The sequence below is a fragment of the Aotus nancymaae genome, unplaced genomic scaffold (assembly GCF_030222135.1).
Source record: "Aotus nancymaae isolate 86718 unplaced genomic scaffold, 86718_ANA_hifiasm-v0.15.2.pri h1tg000014l, whole genome shotgun sequence".
NCBI lineage: Eukaryota > Metazoa > Chordata > Mammalia > Primates > Aotidae > Aotus > Aotus nancymaae.
In genome coordinates, this window is record NW_026988425.1 from 831,710 (window position 1) to 851,519 (window position 19,810).

General features: G+C 64.2%; 1 protein-coding gene across 5 annotated transcripts in view; it reads right to left on the reverse strand.

The window, feature by feature from the left end:
- Nucleotides 1-19,810, reverse strand: part of SLC12A7 (solute carrier family 12 member 7) — a 58,481-nt gene that overhangs the window by 10,150 nt on the left and 28,521 nt on the right. For all 5 annotated transcript variants that reach the window (XM_064375834.1, XM_064375832.1, XM_064375831.1 and 2 more), the window contains exons 9-21: nt 19,114-19,281; nt 16,569-16,667; nt 15,854-15,911; nt 15,041-15,215; nt 12,181-12,299; nt 11,698-11,796; nt 10,978-11,097; nt 10,002-10,106; nt 8,926-9,094; nt 3,716-3,911; nt 3,208-3,377; nt 2,978-3,109; nt 219-326 (exon numbers count right to left, since the gene is read on the reverse strand). In XM_064375834.1, the coding sequence (XP_064231904.1) occupies nt 219-326; nt 2,978-3,109; nt 3,208-3,377; nt 3,716-3,911; nt 8,926-9,094; nt 10,002-10,106; nt 10,978-11,097; nt 11,698-11,796; nt 12,181-12,299; nt 15,041-15,215; nt 15,854-15,911; nt 16,569-16,667; nt 19,114-19,281 (1,718 nt within the window). The remainder of the gene's footprint in view (nt 1-218; nt 327-2,977; nt 3,110-3,207; nt 3,378-3,715; nt 3,912-8,925; nt 9,095-10,001; nt 10,107-10,977; nt 11,098-11,697; nt 11,797-12,180; nt 12,300-15,040; nt 15,216-15,853; nt 15,912-16,568; nt 16,668-19,113; nt 19,282-19,810) is intronic.

Consider the following 19,810-nt stretch of genomic DNA (forward strand, 5'->3'; position numbering starts at 1 on the left):
CGCTAACTGGGCACCTGCACGCCCAGGCTCCCACGAGCTCTGGCTCTGACGCCACTCCCGTCCTCCTGCACGGCCTCTGCCACCCACACTCAGGCCGGGGCTGAGTCCACGACGCAGCATGCTCTCCGGAGGACCCTCCCGGCTGCAGCCTAGGAAAGGCTCGACGAGGCCAGCCGTGCGTCTCTGAAGGCCTCATCTCGGCCACGGCGCCCACGCACCTCTCGCTCCTGCTCGTTCTTGGACAGCTGCATCTGCTTCAGCATCTGCGACCTCTGCTCCATCATCAGCGTCCTCTCGTAGGTGAAGGCAGAAATGTCGTTTTCAACCTAGAAAGTTCCCGAGTAGGCAGTAAGCCTGGCGTGCACAGAATCGTGGGTCGCCTTCACCACCGCCCCGGCTTTCAGAGGCTGAGCCGCCCCGAGCAGCGGGAGAGGCCAGGCATCCCGGGCCCTGCAGGCCCCCGTGGGTCTCAGGGCCCCGCCCCGTGGCTGGGAAGGTGTGAGCTCACGATGGGCAGTGACACCACACAGATGCTCCGCTCACATCTCTCCCCGGGACCCTCCAGCCGGGCACAGGGGCAGGGTAGAGGACAAGACCACAGCCACAAACCAACCCAGTGCACGCGACTCTGGGTAAGGGACTGCCCCGTGGGACCGCAGGGTCCACGCTCACAGGTGTCACTATCTGTGCTCAGTAGGGCTTGTCACCACAGGAAACCCGCCCAGGACACACAGAAAAGCCACGGCACAACCTCAGCGCCTGCCGTGCGGGACCCCCAGGTCTCACCCACTGCACCCAGCTCATGGAAATTTGGAGCCACTGTGCCTGTTAAGCACAAGCGTTTAAAATGGCACAGCAGATCCAGTGCAGCGGCTCACGCCTGTCATCTCGACACTTTGGGAGGCCAAGGCGGGCGAACCACTTGAGGTCAGAAGTTTGAGACCAGCCTGGCCATCATGGTGAAACCCCGTCTCTACTAAAAATACAAAAAAAAAAAGAAAAAAAAATTAGCCCACATGGTGACACGCACCTGTAGTCTCTCAGCTACTTGGGAGGCTGAGGCAGGAGAATTGCCTGAACCCAGGAGGTGGAGGTTGCAGTGAGCTGAGATGGCACCACTGCACTTCAGCCTGGGGGACAGAGTGAGACTCCGTCTCAAAAATTAAAAAAAAAAATAAAACAGCATGCCAGACTGCCCATGGGCCCCTCTCCAGCCAGGTGACACTTGTCCCTGGTGGCAGGGCCATGGAGAGCCCCAACCCTGCCAGGAGACATGGCCAGGAGCGTCGGGGCACTGGGAGCTCCAGGAGCATGGAGGCACTGGGTCAGTGCTAGTGACCCCTGCTCAGCAGCTGGCGAGCTACTTCTGGCACCACGGGGGTGCTGGGGGTGCTGGAGCCACAGGCTCACTTTGCCCACTTCCTCTGGCCCCCATGGCCGCCCACCTGTCCTCCGGGCAGGGCTGTTCTCCCAGGCAGCATTTTATTACTATTTCACTAGCAGTGTCATGACTTGGAAATAACATTATTCATACAACTATTAGAACCAATAATAACTCTACAGCCTTGAAACCACAAAGCCTCGTCCAAAGAAGAGAAGCTGCAGCCATCGTCCCCGAAGACATGGCCGTGTGGAAACAAAGGCCAGCGTAGAAAACCAGGGAGAAAAAGACCCAGCGCAATGCATGCCTGCGCCCTCGGCCTAGGAAAGGTCCCACAGGGCGAGAGGAAGAGCAGCCCACAGGACAACCGCGCTCCACGGGAGCTGACGCAGAAACACAGATGCAGCCGCACCGGGCCTCACTCACGGCCAGATACAAACCAGGAGCAGGTGCTCGGGGCCTCCGCCACGCCCAGGGCTGAGGGGCCAGGGAGCCTGCACTGCCCAGGCTGCTGCAGGGGCACGGGTAGCTTCCTGGGGGACAGCGTGACCGTCTCTGTCCAGCTTTATTCTTCCCAGCACCCCACCTCCACGAGTCCAGGCCACCGAGGGCCAGCAAAACTGTGCGCCGGGGTCACAGGAGCCATGAGAAACCGGGACTTGGCAGAATCTGACCTCATGGCCAGTGCTGTCGGTGTGACCCACGAGGTCAGAACCCACAAAGTCCCGGGACCACCGGCAGGACTGGAGCGGAAGGCACAGCCGCGGATTGGGGTGGGCTGGCAGGGAGCACGTACGGTTCTACCCAGCACGAGCGGTCAACCTGACCCCCAGGTTCCAGAGCCCCAGGCTTGGGGGCTGGGAGCCAGCGCTCCGACCGTCAACCCCGTCCTCCCCAGGTGTGAAGGATGGGACAAGTCTCTGTCCAGGCCCTGCCTGCAGCTGACCGAAGGCCTGTCCATCCCACACGATGGCCGCACCCCGGCCTCACTCCGACCAGTGCCCTTCTCCCCCGGTCCCAACTGCTGACGTGTGATTTCCAGCTGTGGGACCACGAGCCTATCTGGGGAGAGCACCCAAGACGGGAGGTGCTCCGACGTGCACCCACCATGGTGAACGCCACCGAGACGTGAGGTCAGGTACAGAACCCGGTCCTGGATGGGGACCCAGGCCAAGGAGGACATGGAGAGGCGGACGCCGGTTCCAGGGCAGCACCCACACCCAGGCTACTCGAGATGTCACCAAGGGACGTGCAGGGCTCTGTGCTTCCTGCTACAGCCTCGAATTCCCAAGACCAAGCCTCCTCCACCACTACAAGGCCTGGCAGCCCGTGCCACAGTCGCCACCACCTTCTCCTCCCCCACCTCCCCCCCCTCCACCTCACGAACCCCAGAGCCCTCCCCACCTCCCCCTCCCCCTCCTCCTCCACCTCTCGAGGCCCACGGCCCTCCCCACCTCCCCCCTTCCCCCACCTCACGAGTCCCATGGCCCTCCCTACCTCCCCCTCCCCCCACCTCACGAGGCCCACGGCCCTCCCCACCTCCCCCCTCCCCCCAGCTCCCCCTCCATCTCCTGCTCTCAAGCCCTCAGGCCTCACCATCTCCACCACCTCCACCTCGGCGCTGATGCGCAGGTGGTACAGGAACATCTGCAGGTCCTTCTTCATCTGGATGCTGTTGTCGTCCACCTGGGCCACCGTGAAGATGCGCATCCGGCACTTCCTCCACACCTGGAGACGGAGCGGGCATGGCTGCGGGGCCCGGGAGGAGCCCCTGCCCGCCCCGGCCCACGGCGCGTCCCCGTCCCCGCGCCCGCGGCGCGCCCCACCTTGTGCTGGCGCAGCAGGAAGGGCAGCAGCATGAGCATGCCGCCGTCGTGCACGATCCACCACACGTCGATGTGGCCCCCGCCGAAGCGCTCCTGGTTGTGCGGGAATGCGTCGATGTTCTTGGCCACCAGCAAAGCCTGGTGCGCGGCGGTGGTGTCGCGGACAGTGTCTGCGGAGAGAGGCGGCCGCCGGCAGCTCATCCGAGGCCAGGGCAAGGGAGAGGCCTCGGGGGAACCGTGCGGCCTCCCCCTTGACTCCCAGCTGGCGCTGACGCCCTCGTGGCGAGGTGGGCGGGGTCCCCACAGAGCCCCACCCTCCCTCCATCAGCTCCTCCGAAGCCCAGGCATAGACCACCGCCCAGGACACCCCAGCCCCAGTAGGGCTCCAGGAGAAGGGGAGGGAGGGCCTGGACACCTTCAGATAGCGGCTCCCAGGGCTAAGAGCACACACCCTCAGGCTCATCAGGACCCGACAGCACACAGGCCTGGGGCCGCCGGCCACACCTACCCACGAAGTTCTTCCAGGAGAAGGGGCTGTCCTCCCGCTTCCAGGACGCAGGCCAGGCCATGAGCACCGTGTTGTGCTTGAGACCGCCCAGGCCGGCTGACTGGATGAGGTGGGACATGCCGTCCCGCAGGCTGAGCGAGACCACCAGCTGGCAGAAGCCCTTGGTCTTCTCAGTGCTCATCAGGGACCGGATGTTCTGCGGGACACAGGACAGGTCAGTGCCAGGGCCTCCAAGAAGCAGCAACAGGGCGCGTGGACCCACACCCACCGTGGGCCCAGCAGGAGGGAGGGCCCGAAGGCTCCACGGTGCGCCACAGTGCTCTGGGCTGCTGCACACGTGTGCGTGTGTCCACACACCACAGAAAAAGAGCAGGTGTGCTTCACGCCACATGCAGGTGATGCAGAGACTGCTCTGGGCACATAGCAGCAGGCAGCTCTTTGGGGGACCCATGGCATGCCAGCCACACCTGCTACTTTACTTGGACGCTCTGGGCCACGTTTATACCCCTGGTGAGTCAGAAACACCCGAGAATGGATCAAATTAGCAACTCTTCAAAGGGAGACCGCGGGGTTCAGGATGAAGCGCTGTACGAGCAGCACGGGGCCAGGGGTCACTGGCACGTGCAGTCTCCTCCCAGGGGCGTCTGACGAGGCCACAGCATGGAGCGGCTGGACTCCATGGGGCCTGTGAGGACTAAAGCCAAGCGCATGTGGACACAGGCCTCCCGCCCCCGACCTTCGGGTGACCTCAGGCCCGGGAACCGCAGCCCGGCCTGGTGGGTCTCAGCCTTGTGAGGTACCGGAGGCCCTTCCTGCCTGATTCTCCCTCTCAGAGCGAACGTGCCTCTCCCGGCGGTCCTCCGCTGCGTTTTGGGATAAGCGGTTCCTCACTTGCACACATGTACAGACAGGGCACCTTTGTCCACGACGGACCAGACCCCACGTTGTGCTGCCTTCTGGTTGGATGCTTAGAGGATGATTTGGGAGCTCCGAGCGGCGAGATTTATGTGAGACTTGGGACTCACTCGGAGTGAGTCTGTGCAGGGCTGAGACTCCAGGGGACGCTGCGCTGGGGTGCACATGCTGTACCCAAGCGGCAGGTAGGAATTTCTCGGCCCAGAGCACAATCTCAGTGGGGCGCATGGTGGCCCCCAAAAAAAGGACACCCACATCCCGGCCCCGGGAACCTCAGAATGTGACCTTATTTGGGAAAACTCTCTGTGGATGTATTTTAGAATCTTGTAATGAAGCTATGATCTTGAGAGAGCATCCTGGGTCACAGTGGGCCTGACGCCCATCACAAGCGGCCTCACAGTATGAAGGCAGAAGGAGCCTTGAACGGAGGAGAGGAGGCTGCGTGGAGGCAGGGGCAGAGCGACTGACGCCCAGGGTCACCTGGGGCCCCAGGGGCTGGAGGAGGTGGGAGAATCCTCCCGGGAGATACGGAGGCAGCACGGCCTGCCGTCTCCAGCTCGGACTCATGGGCTCCAGAACTGGAGAGCAGATGCTCTTTGCTGTGAGCTGTGAGGTCTGCATCCCGTCACAGCAGCCCAGACCACTCAGGGAGCAGAGCCACGGCCCTGCCTCCTTTGCCGAGATTCCAGCGGCCCCTACGTCAGCCTGGCTGGTGTCCTCACCCTGTACCCCAGCTCACCCTGGGGCTCCCCTAGCCCTTCACACACAAAAGAAAACAACGCCTGATGTTCTCCCACAGCCCCGCTCCTCCTCGGGCACCCCCACCCTCACCCCTCTCTCTGGACACCTCCACCTTCTGCCCAGCCACCTGGGGCCAGATGGGACAGGGTGCAGGGCTGGCAGATATGCTACTTTTAAGACTTCTGCTCAGGTCAGAAAAGGCGTGAATATGCTACCCCCAAAGGGGCACCAGCCAGCGAGCAGAGGCGGGGGCCACAGAGAGGCAGAGACCCCAGACAGGCGGGGGCCCCAGAGAGGCAGAGACCCCAGAGAGGCGGGGGCCCCAGAGAGGCAAAGACCCCAGAAAGGCGGGGGCCACAGAGAGGCAGAGACCCCAGAGGCGGGGGCCACAGAGAGGCAGAGACCCCAGAGAGGCAAAGACCCCAGAGAGGCAGGGGCCACAGAGAGGCAGAGACCCCAGAGGCGGGGGCCCCAGAGAGGCAGAGACCCCAGAGAGGCAAAGACCCCAGAGAGGCAGGGGCCACAGAGCGGCAAAGACCCCAGAAAGGCGGGGGCCACAGAGAGGCAGAGACCCCAGAGGCGGGGGCCCCAGAGAGGCAGAGACCCCAGAGAGGCGGGGGCCACAGAGAGGCAGAGACCCCAGAGGCGCGGGCCCCAGAGAGGCAAAGACCCCAGAGAGGCGGGGGCCACAGAGAGGCAGAGATCAGCTGGAAGCAGAGGCTTGGGGTGGACACAGCAAGCCTGGGCAGGAAGGAGCAGGGAAGCGCCCGTGTCAGGGGTCACATGGGAAGAAGGCAGGAAGCGCGGTTGTCTCAGCAAAGGCCACACAGCGGCCCCTTTACGTGGCTGCTTCTCATCCCCGTGAGACCCTCTGCAGGGCAATCCCAGCTTTCTGTTCCTATGCCCCCAACTGGCCGGAGACCAGGGCCCAGGGAAATGGCTGTTGAGGATCAGCGGAGTTTGGACGCACCCACTCGAGGGGCCCTGAGGGTCTCAAGGTGCTAGTGACACGTCATGGGGGCCACTTCCCACATGGCCGGTTGCTGCGCTCCCCCTACATGCTGGCTCCAAGGAGTCAGAGCTGGGGAACTCTCCTATCCTCGGGCCTCTTCCCTGGGAAAACCACCTTGCAGGATTGCAGGGCTTCAGGAGGACGCGGCACTGCCCTGGCAGGAACTCAGTGCTGTGCTGGGAGACCCTGTGACCATGCTTAGTCCCCACATGAGCCAGGCACAGAAGCCAGAGGGCTTCCACGCAGACAGATCTCAGCCTGGAGGACAATGGGCCCTTTACGAGACGGGGAGGCAAGGCTGTCAGTGGCTTTGGACCCCTTTCCACACCCCTCAGTGCCACACAGAACAGAGCAGGGAGGGCATGTGCGCCTCCCTGGCAACTGGATGAGTCACGAAGCTGTGTGCTTTTAGAGAAATTTCTACGCTTTAAAAAGCCTTGCCCGGGCCGGGCGCAGTGACTCACTGACCAGTAATCCTAGCACTTTGGGAGACCGAAACAGACGGATCACTTGAGCTCAGGAGTTCAAAACCAGCCTGACCAATGTGGCGAAACCCTGTCTCTATTAAAAGTACAAAAATTAGCCGGATGTGGTGGCAGGCACCTGTAGTCCCAGCTACTCAGGAGGCTGAGGCAGGAGAATCGCTTGAACCCAGTAAGCCAAGGTTGCGGTGAGCCGAGATCATGCCACTGCACTCCGGCCTGAGCAACAGAGCAAGACTCCATTTCAAAACATAAATAAAAATTTTAAAAATTAAAAATAAATTAATAAAAAAAGACTTGCCCAGATTTCTCTAATTTTACACTAACCTAGCCAGGATGGACATGAGCACAGCTCCCCAGGGCAGCGCAGCCCCAGACGTAGCCCAGGGAAGGCGGAGCCTGCGGCTGCCTCCAGCCCTCAACAATGCAGCTGAGTCACAGCCAAAGGCTCCCTGAGAGCAGCGGGGGCAGCGGGGGCAGCAAGGGCTCAGTCTCCCATCCTCGAGAGCGGGCTCCTGACTGAGGCTGCCCCAGGACACCCAGCTGAAGGGCTCTGGGACGGAGATGACCTGGCTGTGAGCTGCGTTAGGAGTGGAGAGTGAGGGTGGCCTTTCCCATGGCAGAGGGTCCCGCCGTCCCCCCAGCTACCACAGTCAGTGCCTGCCCTGCCCCTCATATGCACAAACACGCCCTCACATGCTGCCAAGGAGACCAGATGGTGCCAGGACTCTTAGAACCCACACCTACTCCGGGATTCCTCCTAAGGGGACCCCAGCATGGGATAAGATACACAGAAAGGGACATATGAGTGCCAGGACTGCGAACATCCTCCTGAAAACCAAGATGCCTAAATCTACGGGTTCACAGTCAGTAGCAGCCAATGCCTGAACCCGTGGTGAGGCAGGATGCCGCCGTCAGGGAAAGAAGAGGCCCAGTGGATCTCCGCTCTTCCCTGGAGAAGCTAACCTGTGGAGCAGCCCAGAGAGAGCTTGGCCGTCCACGTGGCCCAGGCTGCGGGAGGCAGGGGCAGGCCGCCATTTCCCACCTCTGTGGGATCCTGGCCCCAGGCCACTGCCATCTGACGCTGCTACCATCCCACATGCCCACAGCCCCTCAAGTGGCACTCCCACCCCCACAGCTGAGCGGCCCGGATCTGAAGGACCTGAGTGTGGCTGTGGCTGTGCAAAGAAACAGACAGTAGGGCCGGCCAGAGCTACCTGGATGCACCCACAGGCCCCAAGGGCAGAGGGCACCCGCGCGGGAGGTACCTCGACCCCCACACACGAGGGGGAAGAGCGGCACTCCCCCGTCCCTCCCCACAGAGTTCTGAGTGGGCAGAAATTCGGCGGCACACGGGCGTCAGGGTCACGCGGCCCCCAGCGAGCTTCAGCAGTGGAACCATCCACCATTCCTGCGGCTCTGGACCGGACTGGGCTCGCCCGTGCGGGGAGCAGGCAGTTCCAGGGTTCACGCCTGGAAAGCTAACGACACTCAGCGCCCCCTCCCAAGCTTTCCGCGCCGCGGCTGGCGCTCCTAGGCTTCAGTGCACTGCCCGCCCTCACTCCTCAGGTCTGCACGCCTGCTCACTGTGAGCTCAAGGCCACCGCCATGGCTGAGACAAGGGCTCAGCCCCCAGTCTCCGCCCCGCCCACCTCCTCCCACCCTCAGCCCGCCCCACCCTCAGCCCGCCCCACCGCGGCCACGCCCACGCCCACCCTCAGCCCGCCCCACCGCGGCCACGCCCACGCCCACCCTCAGCCCGCCCCACCGCGGCCACGCCCACCTTAGCCCGCCCAGCCCCGGCCACGCCCACTCCTTCAGCCTGCCCCCCTACGGCCCCGCCCACCTCCTTCAGCCCGCCCCGCCGCGGCCACGCCCACGCCCACTCAGCCCGCCCAGCCCCGGCCACGCCCACTCCTTCAGCTTGCCCCGCCACGGCCCCGCCCACCCCAGCCCACCCCGCAGCCCGCCCAGTCGCGGCCACGCCCACCCCCTCAGCCCGCCCTCCGTGGCCCCGCCCACCCCGTCAGCCCGCCCCGCCCCACCGCGGTCCCTCCCACCTCCTCCGCCTGCTCAGCCTCCAAGTGCTTGTCCAGGTATGTCCCCTCCAGCACCGAGCCCACAATGGTCAGGCCCTTGCCAGCCTTCAGCTGTGACGTGAAGGACAGGAGGCGAGGGTGCTTCACAGCCTGCTCAGCGTCCAGGTTCAGCATCACCAGCACTTGGGGCCTGCAGCGGGGGTGGGGCAGCTGTTACCACGGAGACGCTCACTGGCGCATGGCCCATCGACAGGCGGGGCAAGACAGGTAACACAGGCAGGACGGGTGACACAGGACAGGTGACCGAGGCAGGACGGGGGAAACAGGCGACAGGTGGGACAGGTGACAGGACAGGTGACAGGTGGGATAGGTGACACAGGACAGGTGACCGAGGCAGGACAGGGGGAAACAGGAGAGACAGGTGGGATGGGGGAAACGGCAGGTGAGACAGGCGGGGTGAGTGACAGCTGAGACAGGCGGGACGGGTGACAGGACAGGTGAGACAGGCAGGGCGGGTGACACGACGTGAGAGGTGACAGAAGGGACATGTGACAGGACGGGTGACAGAACAGGTGAGACAGGCTGGATGGGAGAGAGATGTGACACAGGATAAGCTGAACAGGTGAGACAGGCAGGGCAGATGGGGCAGGTGGCACCAGCCAGGCAGGACAGGTGAACAGGTAGGTTAGGCAGGTGGGACAGGAGACATGCTAGGCAGGTCAGACAATGGCCACGGGCACTGTGGAGACCCTCAGAGACTGCCTCCCTGAGGGGCAGAGCCTGGCAGACACTTCCCACAGATGGCCCCGATTCCACAGCAGCCTCTCCTCCCACCCCAAGCCCCAGGGCTGTGCCAGCAGACGGGCTGGCTCCCCATGCCCCTACCCACAGCAGGAACACCCCCACCCTACAGCAGGACACCCCCGCTGCTCCAAGGCCCCCAGCTGTGCAATTTGCTCTGCACTGGGCAGTGTTCACACTCCAGACCTTGACCGAGCAAAGGCGAGGCTGGAGACTCAAAGGTCCCCACTCAAAGGCCGACCTCAGAAACGGCTCTCCTGTGCCTGTGAGGGACACGGGCCAAGGGTGGTGCTCACCTCCAGTTCTTGGTGTGGGGGGGACCATGCTCCACGCGCAGTAGCGCGTAGCGGGCAGCATTCAGGGACAGGCCGCGGATGCCATCACCCCACTCCTTCTCAGCCCTGTGGGGAAGAAGTGGGGGCTTGTCCAGCCACATGCCTGGGAATGAGGGGACTTCTGAGGGCAGAGGAGTCAGGGGCAAATAGCACCCCCAGAAAAAGCCCCTGGATGAGGACTGAGGCCTCCGTGCCCACCCCTGCCCTCAAGCAAGCCCATCCCAGGAGCCACCGGGTCAAAGAGGGCACCATGGCTTTGGAGGGAAGGTCTACTGCAGACCAGCGTGTGTGAGGTGTCTTCCTTGCAGGGTGGGGGGCAGGAGGCCCGTGACAGGGAAGTGGCTGGACCCCGGGAATGAGGCTGGTGCAGGTGGAGACAGGGCGGGCGCCAGGGCACAAGGAAGGGTGCCCATGGCTGCCGAGTGGGTACAGACACAACCTGGGGACACTATGAGAGACCCGTGGCGGGAACAGTCAGCCGTGGGCTCACCGCCTGCTGAGGACGGCACGAGGCAGAGCTCCAAGCCGGAGACCCCGTCCACGAGTGCAGGCGCCTCGGCCTGGCTGGAGGCAGGAGGGAGACCTGGGCTTTCACGGCACAGCCCACCTGGATATGCCCCCGGCTGTCCCCGGGAGGGCACATGACGCTCAGACCCCAGGGAGTACCCTCCATGGAACTGCCCCGGGAGTAGTGTGAGGGTCAGTGAGGGGCTGGCGGCACTTACCCACGGCACGGCCCACCTGGATATGACCCTGGCTGTGCCGGCGTAGTGAGGGCGGGTGGGGGCTGGGGCTGCCCCGGCGTAGTGAGGGCGGGTGGGGGCTGGGACTGCCCGGCGTAGTGAGGGCGGGTGGGGGCTGGGACTGCCCGGCGTAGTGAGGGTGGGTGGGGGCTGGGGCTGCCCCGGCGTAGTGAGGGTGGGTGAGGACAACTTACCCACGGTACTCGATGTACTTGTAGATGCAGCTGGCGACGAGCATGGCAGAGAGCGCGTAGTACCAGGAACAGATGAACATCAGCGCCAGGCACAGGCTCATGCCCAGGAAGGACAGGGTCCTGGGGGGCAGGCGGTTCAGGGGAGCCTGACGCCACTCGGCGCCCACTCCCCAGCCACCACCACACAGACTCTGCCCCTCCCTCAGTGAAAAGCTCTTTCCGTCAGCGCAAGGAAAACGGTCGCTGACGCCTGACGACCCGGCCTGCACCCAACCACCTCGGAGGGGTGGCTCGGCTCTCTGGGCCCCTGCAGGAGCTGCCGCTGCAGGACGTGGTGGACGCTGCTCCCGCTCCCAGCGTGCACGCAGCACCTGGGCTGTGCAGGCAACGCCATGGCTCCAGTCATCCAGCGCCTGGTTCCCGGGGAGGGGATTAAGGAGCCCCACGGCCCTGACGGGCTACACCCTGCGCCTGGGACGACCAGGCTGACCAAGGCCGGTACAAGGCGCACACGGACACCTGGGCATCCACGTGATCAAAGGCCTTTGTCAGGTGCAGAGGCAGACAGACCGCAGTCCCGTCGGCTGCACAGGGGTTCGCCCCGCAATGGAACAGTCAAGGACCCGCCTGGGGTCTTCAGGCCCAGGGCAGCTGGCCTTGCAGAGGCGCCAAATGTCCCGGCCTGCGGGGTCCCCGATACCCATGGCTGAGCAGCCTCACCAGTGGTAGTACTTGAAGCGGGGACGCCAGTTGGGGGTGCGCAGCAGCGTCTGCACGGCGCAGGCCAGGTTCACGAACAGGTAGCACATGAGGAAGAACCTGCGGGGGCGGCTGGCTGCTGACACAGGCCGCTGGGCCGCCCAAGCCCCGTCACGGCCGCCTGGGAGACCATCCTTGTCGCCATGGTCCCTCCCATCTGCACCCAGCCTGGCCCCTGTGGCTGTCTGTGCACATGAGCCAATTCCGACACGAATCCCACATAGCTCTATCCAGCGACCCCGTCGCCAGCTAACCCAGCAGGTGCCCGCCTGGAGGTGTGCACCTGTCTTCCCTGGCCTTGAACTCCTTTCCCGGCTGGAAGCGGACTGCCCACGGCCGGCCCTGCCTGTTCACTGCTTGTCCTGAGCAGGGCCTCCTGGCCACACTGCACCCCGCTCCAGGCCCGTACACCCATCCCCAGGTCCCTGTCCTGTGGGGACTCACATGGAGAGGATCGGGGCCACGCTGTCCAGGGAGGCGATGAGGATGCCAGTCTCGCAGATGAGGACCGTCAGCAGCAGCGCCCACGTGGGCTCCCCGTTGGCCTTCCCGTGGCCAAACACCTGCCGGGAGAAGGGCAGGAAGATGGGGTGGATGGGGCAGGAAACGCCACCCTTTTAGGAGAAAAGCTGCAGGCTGGTCGGGTCGAGCCCACGTGAGTCTTAAAGACACACCAGCAGAAACACCTTTCACAAGAGGTCCTGGGACATCACCCAGCCGGCCTGAGAAGAAGCCCTAACAAAGGCTGTGTCTACACCTGGCTGTGCTTGCAACCTGTGTGGCCCAGGCTGCCCCCACCTGCCTCAGTTTCCCCAACCACCAAGCCCTAGGCCCAGCTGGGACTGACAAGATGCAACCACACAAAAATGTTCTAGCACTTTCCAAACAGCTGACACCCTGCAGAGGTCACAGGCCAGCAACAAGTGGCGATGGCTCTGCAATCCATAACTTTTCCTACGGTGGGGACAGCTCTGCCATCCACAACCTTCCCTGAGGAGGTCACAGGCCAGCGACGGGCGGGGATGGCTCTGCCATCCACAACCTTCCCTGAGGAGGTCACAGGCCAGCGACGGGCGGGGATGGCTCTGCCATCCACAACCTTCCCTGAGGAGGTCACAGGCCAGCGACGGGCGGGGATGGCTCTGCCATCCACAACCTTCCCTGAGGCCCGGCTCTGCCACCCACAACCTTCCCTGAGGAGGTCACAGGCCAGCGACGGGCGGGGATGGCTCTGCCATCCACAACCTTCCCTGAGGAGGTCACAGGCCAGCGACGGGCGGGGATGGCTCTGCCACCTACAACCTTCCCTGAGGAGGTCACAGGCCAGCGACGGGCGGGGACGGCTCTGCCATCCACAACCTTCCCTGAGGCCCGGCTCTGCCACCCACAACCTTCCCTGAGGAGGTCACAGGCCAGCGACGGGCGGGGATGGCTCTGCCATCCACAACCTTCCCTGAGGCCCGGCTCTGCCACCCACAACCTTCCCTGAGGAGGTCACAGGCCAGCGACGGGCGGGGATGGCTCTGCCATCCACAACCTTCCCTGAGGAGGTCACAGGCCAGCGACGGGCGGGGATGGCTCTGCCACCTACAACCTTCCCTGAGGAGGTCACAGGCCAGCGACGGGCGGGGACGGCTCTGCCATCCACAACCTTCCCTGAGGCCCGGCTCTGCCACCCACAACCTTCCCTGAGGAGGTCACAGGCCAGTGACGGGCGGGGACGGCTCTGCCATCCACAACCTTCCCTGAGGCCCGGCTCTGCCACCCACAACCTTCCCTGAGGAGGTCACAGGCCAGCGACGGGCGGGGATGGCTCTGCCATCCACAACCTTCCCTGAGGAGGTCACAGGCCAGCGACGGGCGGGGATGGCTCTGCCACCTACAACCTTCCCTGAGGAGGTCACAGGCCAGCGACGGGCGGGGACGGCTCTGCCATCCACAACCTTCCCTGAGGCCCGGCTCTGCCATCCACAACCTTCCCTGAGGAGGTCACAGGCCAGCGACGGGCGGGGACGGCTCTGCCATCCACAACCTTCCCTGAGGAGGTCACAGGCCAGTGACGGGCGGGGACGGCTCTACCATCCACAACCTTCCCTGAGGAGGTCACAGGCCAGCGACGGGCGGGGATGGCTCTGCCACCTACAACCTTCCCTGAGGAGGTCACAGGCCAGTGACGGGCGGGGACGGCTCTGCCATCCACAACCTTCCCTGAGGCCCGGCTCTGCCATCCACAACCTTCCCTGAGGAGGTCACAGGCCAGCGACGGGCGGGGATGGCTCTGCCATCCACAACCTTCCCTGAGGAGGTCACAGGCCAGTGATGGATGGGGACGATGGCTTTGCCATCCACAATCTTCCCACAGTTGTCCTGGGCCCGAGTGGCAGGAGGAGCCACAGTCAGCAGCTCTGGACACACAGACAGGAGCCACGCAGGCGTCCCTGCAATCCTCAGAACAGCCACACACTGGGCCGCAGGCTGGTGACCCTGCCTCCCAGGAGCTGAAGAGCTCAGCCACACAGAGAAACGGGGAGGCAGGAACAGGCCTCTGGCCAGATAGCAGACCAGGCACCTCCAGACTCCAGGCTGTGATGCCTCATAGCCACTCCCGACACCCCTGGGGCTGCACTCAGAGGGAGCTGCAGGTAGGAGGGCTGGAGGTGCCTCTGCCCACTGCCCACATACGCCACCCACCGCCCACACCCGCCGCCCACTGCATGCCACTCGCCACCCACCGCCCACCACCCACACCCACCGCCCACTGCATGCCACTCGCCACCCACCACCCACACCCGCCACCCACACCCACCGCCCATACCCACCGCCCACTGCATGCCACTCGCCACCCGCCACCCACCGCCCACACCCGCCGTCCACTGCATGCCACTCGCCACCCACCACCCACACCCGCCACCCACTCCCACCGCCCACACCCACCGCCCACTGCATGCCACTCGCCACCCGCCACCCACCACCCACACCCGCCGCCCACTGCATGCCACTCGCCACCCCGCCACCCACCGCCACACCCGCCGCCCACCACCCGCCCCACTGCCCACCACCTGCTGCTTGCTGCTCACTGCTCGCCACTCACCACCCACTGGCCACCACCCACCACCCACCGCCTGCCCCTCACCACCTGCGCCCGCCGCCCACCACCCACATGCTCAGCACAGCAGCCAAGGGAAAAACAAGCGCCATGAGCTCCAAGCTGCAGGCGCGTCCCACACACGGTACTGTGAGCAGCCCGCAGGGGAGCAGAGCCCCTGATCTTCCGGGCTTGCGTCCCCCGGGGCACGGGGCTCACCTGCAGGAAGGGGATGATGCCATCTCGGGCAATGGCTTGCAGCAGGCGTGGTGCCCCCGTGAGGCTCTGCAAGCCGGCCCCGCAGGTGGAGAAGAAGGAGCCAATGACGATGACCCAGGGCGAGGGCCAGGCCAGCATGCCGATGACCAGGTTCCCCTGCAGGGCCTCCCCGAACCTGCGGGTGGGCGGGTGGGTGGCTTTCAGAAATGAGCCCAAGTCAGACAAAAATGTCTTCCCCACTCAGAGCACGAGGCCCAGCATGGGGGTGGTGACTCCTTGGAAAGCTGAGGCCCGGCCTCCAACCCCATTGGCCGACACCCCAACCAGGCTCTGCCCGGCATGGCCAGAATGCCCTGGAGAGTCTTCAGCAGCGGAGGGTCCAGCTCCCCTCGGGGTTGATCTCGGGAGCAGGGAAGACCCAGGGCTGCCAGACAGCACACCCCACAAGGATGCAGGCTTAGCGAGGACCTGCCTGGGGACCCCACTACTTCTCCACTTGGCAGCCAGGCTGGGGGGTCTCCCAGGGCCAAGCCTCACCCGTCCACACCCGTGGCCCCAGGAAGGGCCTGCACCCCCAGCTGCATCAGGCGTAGAGTTTGCTCTAAGGGTTCCCCAGTCCGTGGCTCCAGTGGAAGAAACGACACGTTAGCGCCTCAGACAGACCGAGGGGAGCCCGACCCTGGGACCAGGATGGCTTCAGGTCTGTACATGGGTGTGAATTCCCAGGGCGATGTGATTTCAAAGCCAAAATCATCCTTGGGAAAACCCATGAAGACTGCAGACTCTGCAGGGACACCGCAGAGGGAAACGTACTTATCTCGTAGGACCACGCCTTCGATGCAGGCCCCAAAGAGCACGATGCAGGAGAGATCTATGGCTCTCGTCAAGGAAGGAAGGGTCCGTGGTGCGGGGTCCTTGGGTATGGGAAGCAGCCAGCCGGGAGCCTCAGTAGGGCACGGAGGTGGGGAGACGTGCTGGCCGGCGGGCCCCAGGCTCCAGGTGCGGGGGACCACCCTGCACCCTGTCCCGTCCCATCCTGGGCACAGCCTGTCCCCACGTCCTCAGCGCACCCTCCCCGGGCTCTGTCCAATGTCACAGAACGGGGCCCTGGGGTGCTGCAGACACATGTGGCCTGTGCTTGACTGTCAGGGATGGGCAGGGGACCTTGCTGAGGGAACAAAGCTTGATTGGAAAGAGGCGGCCTCGGGATTGAGAAGCCAGAGCCCAGATCGGGCCCAGCCTGCTGGCAGCACACACCATACCACGGCTGGGCATCACTGTGGCACACGCAGCAGGGTGACTACTTCTGTTTTATCTACGATCACATCCCACGGTGGCGAAGAAGCTGGGGTGCTGACGGCAGCCCCAGTCCCATTTCTCAGGAAGGATGACGTCAGAGCCCAGCCTAATGCGGGCAGTCACACGCCGGTGGCTAAGGGCACAGTGCTGAGCCCGGAGGGCATGGGGGCCTCTCCCCAGGCAGAGGCTAGAACCCATGCCTCCCTCACCTGCACCCCTCCAAGGATACAGATGAAAGACGTGGTCACTATGGCCAGGATGGTCCCCGTGGGGATGGACTTCTGCGCATCCTTGAGGTCCCCGGACCGGTTGGAACCCGCCATGATACCTGCGGACATGGAAAACGCTGCCAGGACCCATCTGAGGAGTCGGCAGTACGTGACGGCGGCCCCGGCCCAGCGAGCCAGACAGGCGGTCTCTGGGGAGACCTCGAGGGTGAGCCGTGCCCAGGACTGCAGTCCAAGCCCCGCCAGCCCCTGCTGAAGGACTGCGGCTGGGGGACGCAGGCCAAGGCACGCAGACGAGCCCCACGTTTACTGCTGCACCTGCACGGAGTCTCGGGTAAACCAGATGATTCCTCGATCCCAAGACAAGGCCCAGCCCCGACACTGACCCCCATGGCCCCCACGCCCAGGGATCCTCTGGGGCCTGCGTCGATCCCACTGCCAAGGGTCAGCCCAGGATGGTGCTGAGCAATGACTCGCAGGCCCTCCGGGACCCAAGACTTTCCGAACGCAACCCTAGGACGGCTCAGAGCCGGGCCAGCCGGGCCGACGGACGCCTCAGAGCCGGGCCAGCCGGGCCGACGGACGCTTCAGAGCCGGGCCAGCCAGGCCGACGGACGTCGTGGCCCCTCCTGCTACAGCTCTGCGTGGACATCACCTCGCTCTAGGGAGCCCCGGTCGGGTGTGGTTCCGTACAGTCGGCTCCCGCAGAGCTCAGGGAAGCCGGGTCAGAGGGGGCCGTTGACACCTGGCTCAGTCCCATCTAAGGTGCGACCTGAAGCACCTGTGCTCGGGGTGGCCCTGGAGGCGCAGAGCACACAGCCCCAGTGCCCCAGACCACAGACCACAGACCCGGAGCCACACAGAGGCCCTGCCCCCCGTCCCTCCACCCACGGTGCTCAGCACAAGCAGACGGACAGGGGAGGCTGGAGCGGAGGCACGAGGAAAGGACCCCGGACCGATCGCCCCCTCCCTAGCAAGATGGGCCCACCTTCAGGGGAGGTGAGGGAAAGGAGATGCCAGCCATGGCCAGGCCCTGCGGCTCACCCTGGGCTCCAGGGCTTTGGGATGCGCTGAGATAAAGTCCAGGAGCAGACGTGGGAGGGACCGGAAGGGCAGCTGCAGGCCACATGGGCAGCCAGCAGGGTCAGGGGAGTCCCGATAGGAAGGCCAAGTGCAGGGGGCGTGTGTGTGCGCGTGTGCGTGTGCGTGTGCGCCTGGGAGTGCAAGGGCCTGGCATGAACCAAGGGCCCCACCCCCCTCGGGAACAGGACCGCTGTTTGATGAGGACACGGGGGACCGAGGTCCCCGGCCTCTGACCTCACTGAGGCCACTCCTGGGCATCTCCTAACAGTGCGCCAGGTATTCTTAGCCACCCTAGAACAGCTTCTCGCAACACAGGCCTGCCCGGGACACAGCGGACAGGATTCTCACAAATCAACCAGAACACAGGGCAGAGACCTCAGCCGCTCCCCTGAGCCAAAGAGGTAAGAAAAGCAGAGGCAGGAAGGCGCTGGAGAAAGGAGAGAGAAATGGGGGGGAGGGGGGAGAGAGGAGAGAAATGGGGGGGAGGGGGGAGGGAGGAGAGAGAAATGGGGGGGAGGGGGGAGAGAGTAGAGAGAAATGGGGGGGAGAGAGGAGAGAAATGGGGGGAGGGGGGAGGGAGGAGAGAGAAATGGGGGGGAGAGGAGAGAAATTGGGGGGGAGAGAGGAGAGAAATGGGGGAGGGGGAGAGAGGAGAGAAATGGGGGGAGGGGGGAGGGAGGAGAGAGAAATGGGGGGGAGGGGGGAGGGAGGAGAGAGAAATGGGGGGGAGAGAGGAGAGAAATTGGGGGGGAGAGAGGAGAGAAATGGGGGAGGGGGAGAGAGGAGAGAAATGGGGGGAGAGGAGAGAGGAGAGAAATGGGGGGAGGGGGGAGAGAGAAATGGGGGGGAGGGGGGAGGGAGGAGAGAGAAATGGGGGGGAGGGGGGAGAGAGGAGAGAAATGGGGGGGAGGGGGGAGGGAGGAGAGAGAAATGGGGGGAGGGGGGAGAGAGGAGAGAGAAATGGGGGGAGGGGGAGAGAGGAGAGAGAAATGGGGGGAGGGGGGAGAGAGGAGAGAGAAATGGGGGAGAGAGGAGAGAGAAATGGGGGGAGGGGGAGGGAGGAGACAGAAATAGCGGGGAGGTGGGGAGAGACAGAGTGCAGGGGGAGAGAATGACAGAGACAGAGAGATGGACAGAGAGTCAGAGGAAGAGAAAGACGGAGAGAGGCCGGGCCAGGTGGCTCAAGACACCTGTAATCCCAGGACTTTGAGAGGCTAAGGATCGCTTGAGCTCAGGAGTGAGACCAGCCAGAGCACGCAGGGAGACCCCCCAACCAAAAATACGGACATTAGCCGGGCATGGTGTCATGCGCCTGGAGTCCCAGCTGCTTGGGAGACTCAGGTGGGAGGGTTGTTTGTGTCTAGGAGGTCAAGGCTGCAGTGAGCCGTGGTCCAGCCTGGGTGACAGAACGAGATCTTGTCTCAAAAACAGAGAGAGAGGAGACGGAGTGTGCGGCGGGCTCACCGGTCACGGAGGGGAAGTAGATGCCGACCAGCAGGGTGAAGGAGGCCGCGATGTCCGTGAGCACGTAGGGCAGGGCGCCAGCGCGGCTCTCCTCTGCCACGGGCACCGAGGGCACGCCTTCCTTCTCCACAAACGCCCCTGCCTGCGCGTACGCACTCCACAGGTTCTCTGCCGGGCAAGGAAGATCCGTGGGTGTCTGGCACCTTCCATCAGGGCCGCCACCTTAGGGCCACCCACTCGCTGGCAGGTGCCACAGGTGGCTGGAGGGAAGGCTCAGAACTTGCACCCTCCAAGCAGGCTCCGAGTCAAACAAGGACCCCAGTGTCTGAGACGCTGCCTCTGGGAAAGCTACCTGAGTCTATGCTGGGAACGTCAGCACTAAAGAGAAGCCTCACGTGCAGAACACCGTATTCCCGGAAAGCCCAGGCTTCCTGTCTCGGGTTCCGGAGCAGGTCCCGTGGACCCTGCCAGAGGTCCTTTTCCCCAAACCCCTGGGGCAGGTCCAAGGCAGCCTCCTCATCAGGGAAGACGCAGAGGGGACGTTACCACCCATCACCACTCCCTTATTAACAAGGCAAGCTCCCCACACGCTGCCAGGAGGCCATGAAAACAACCCACGGCTTTAAGAGCAGCGTGCTGGCCATGACGGAGGCCGCCTCCCCGACACACCATGTTTGACTTCTGTGGCCTGCAAGGG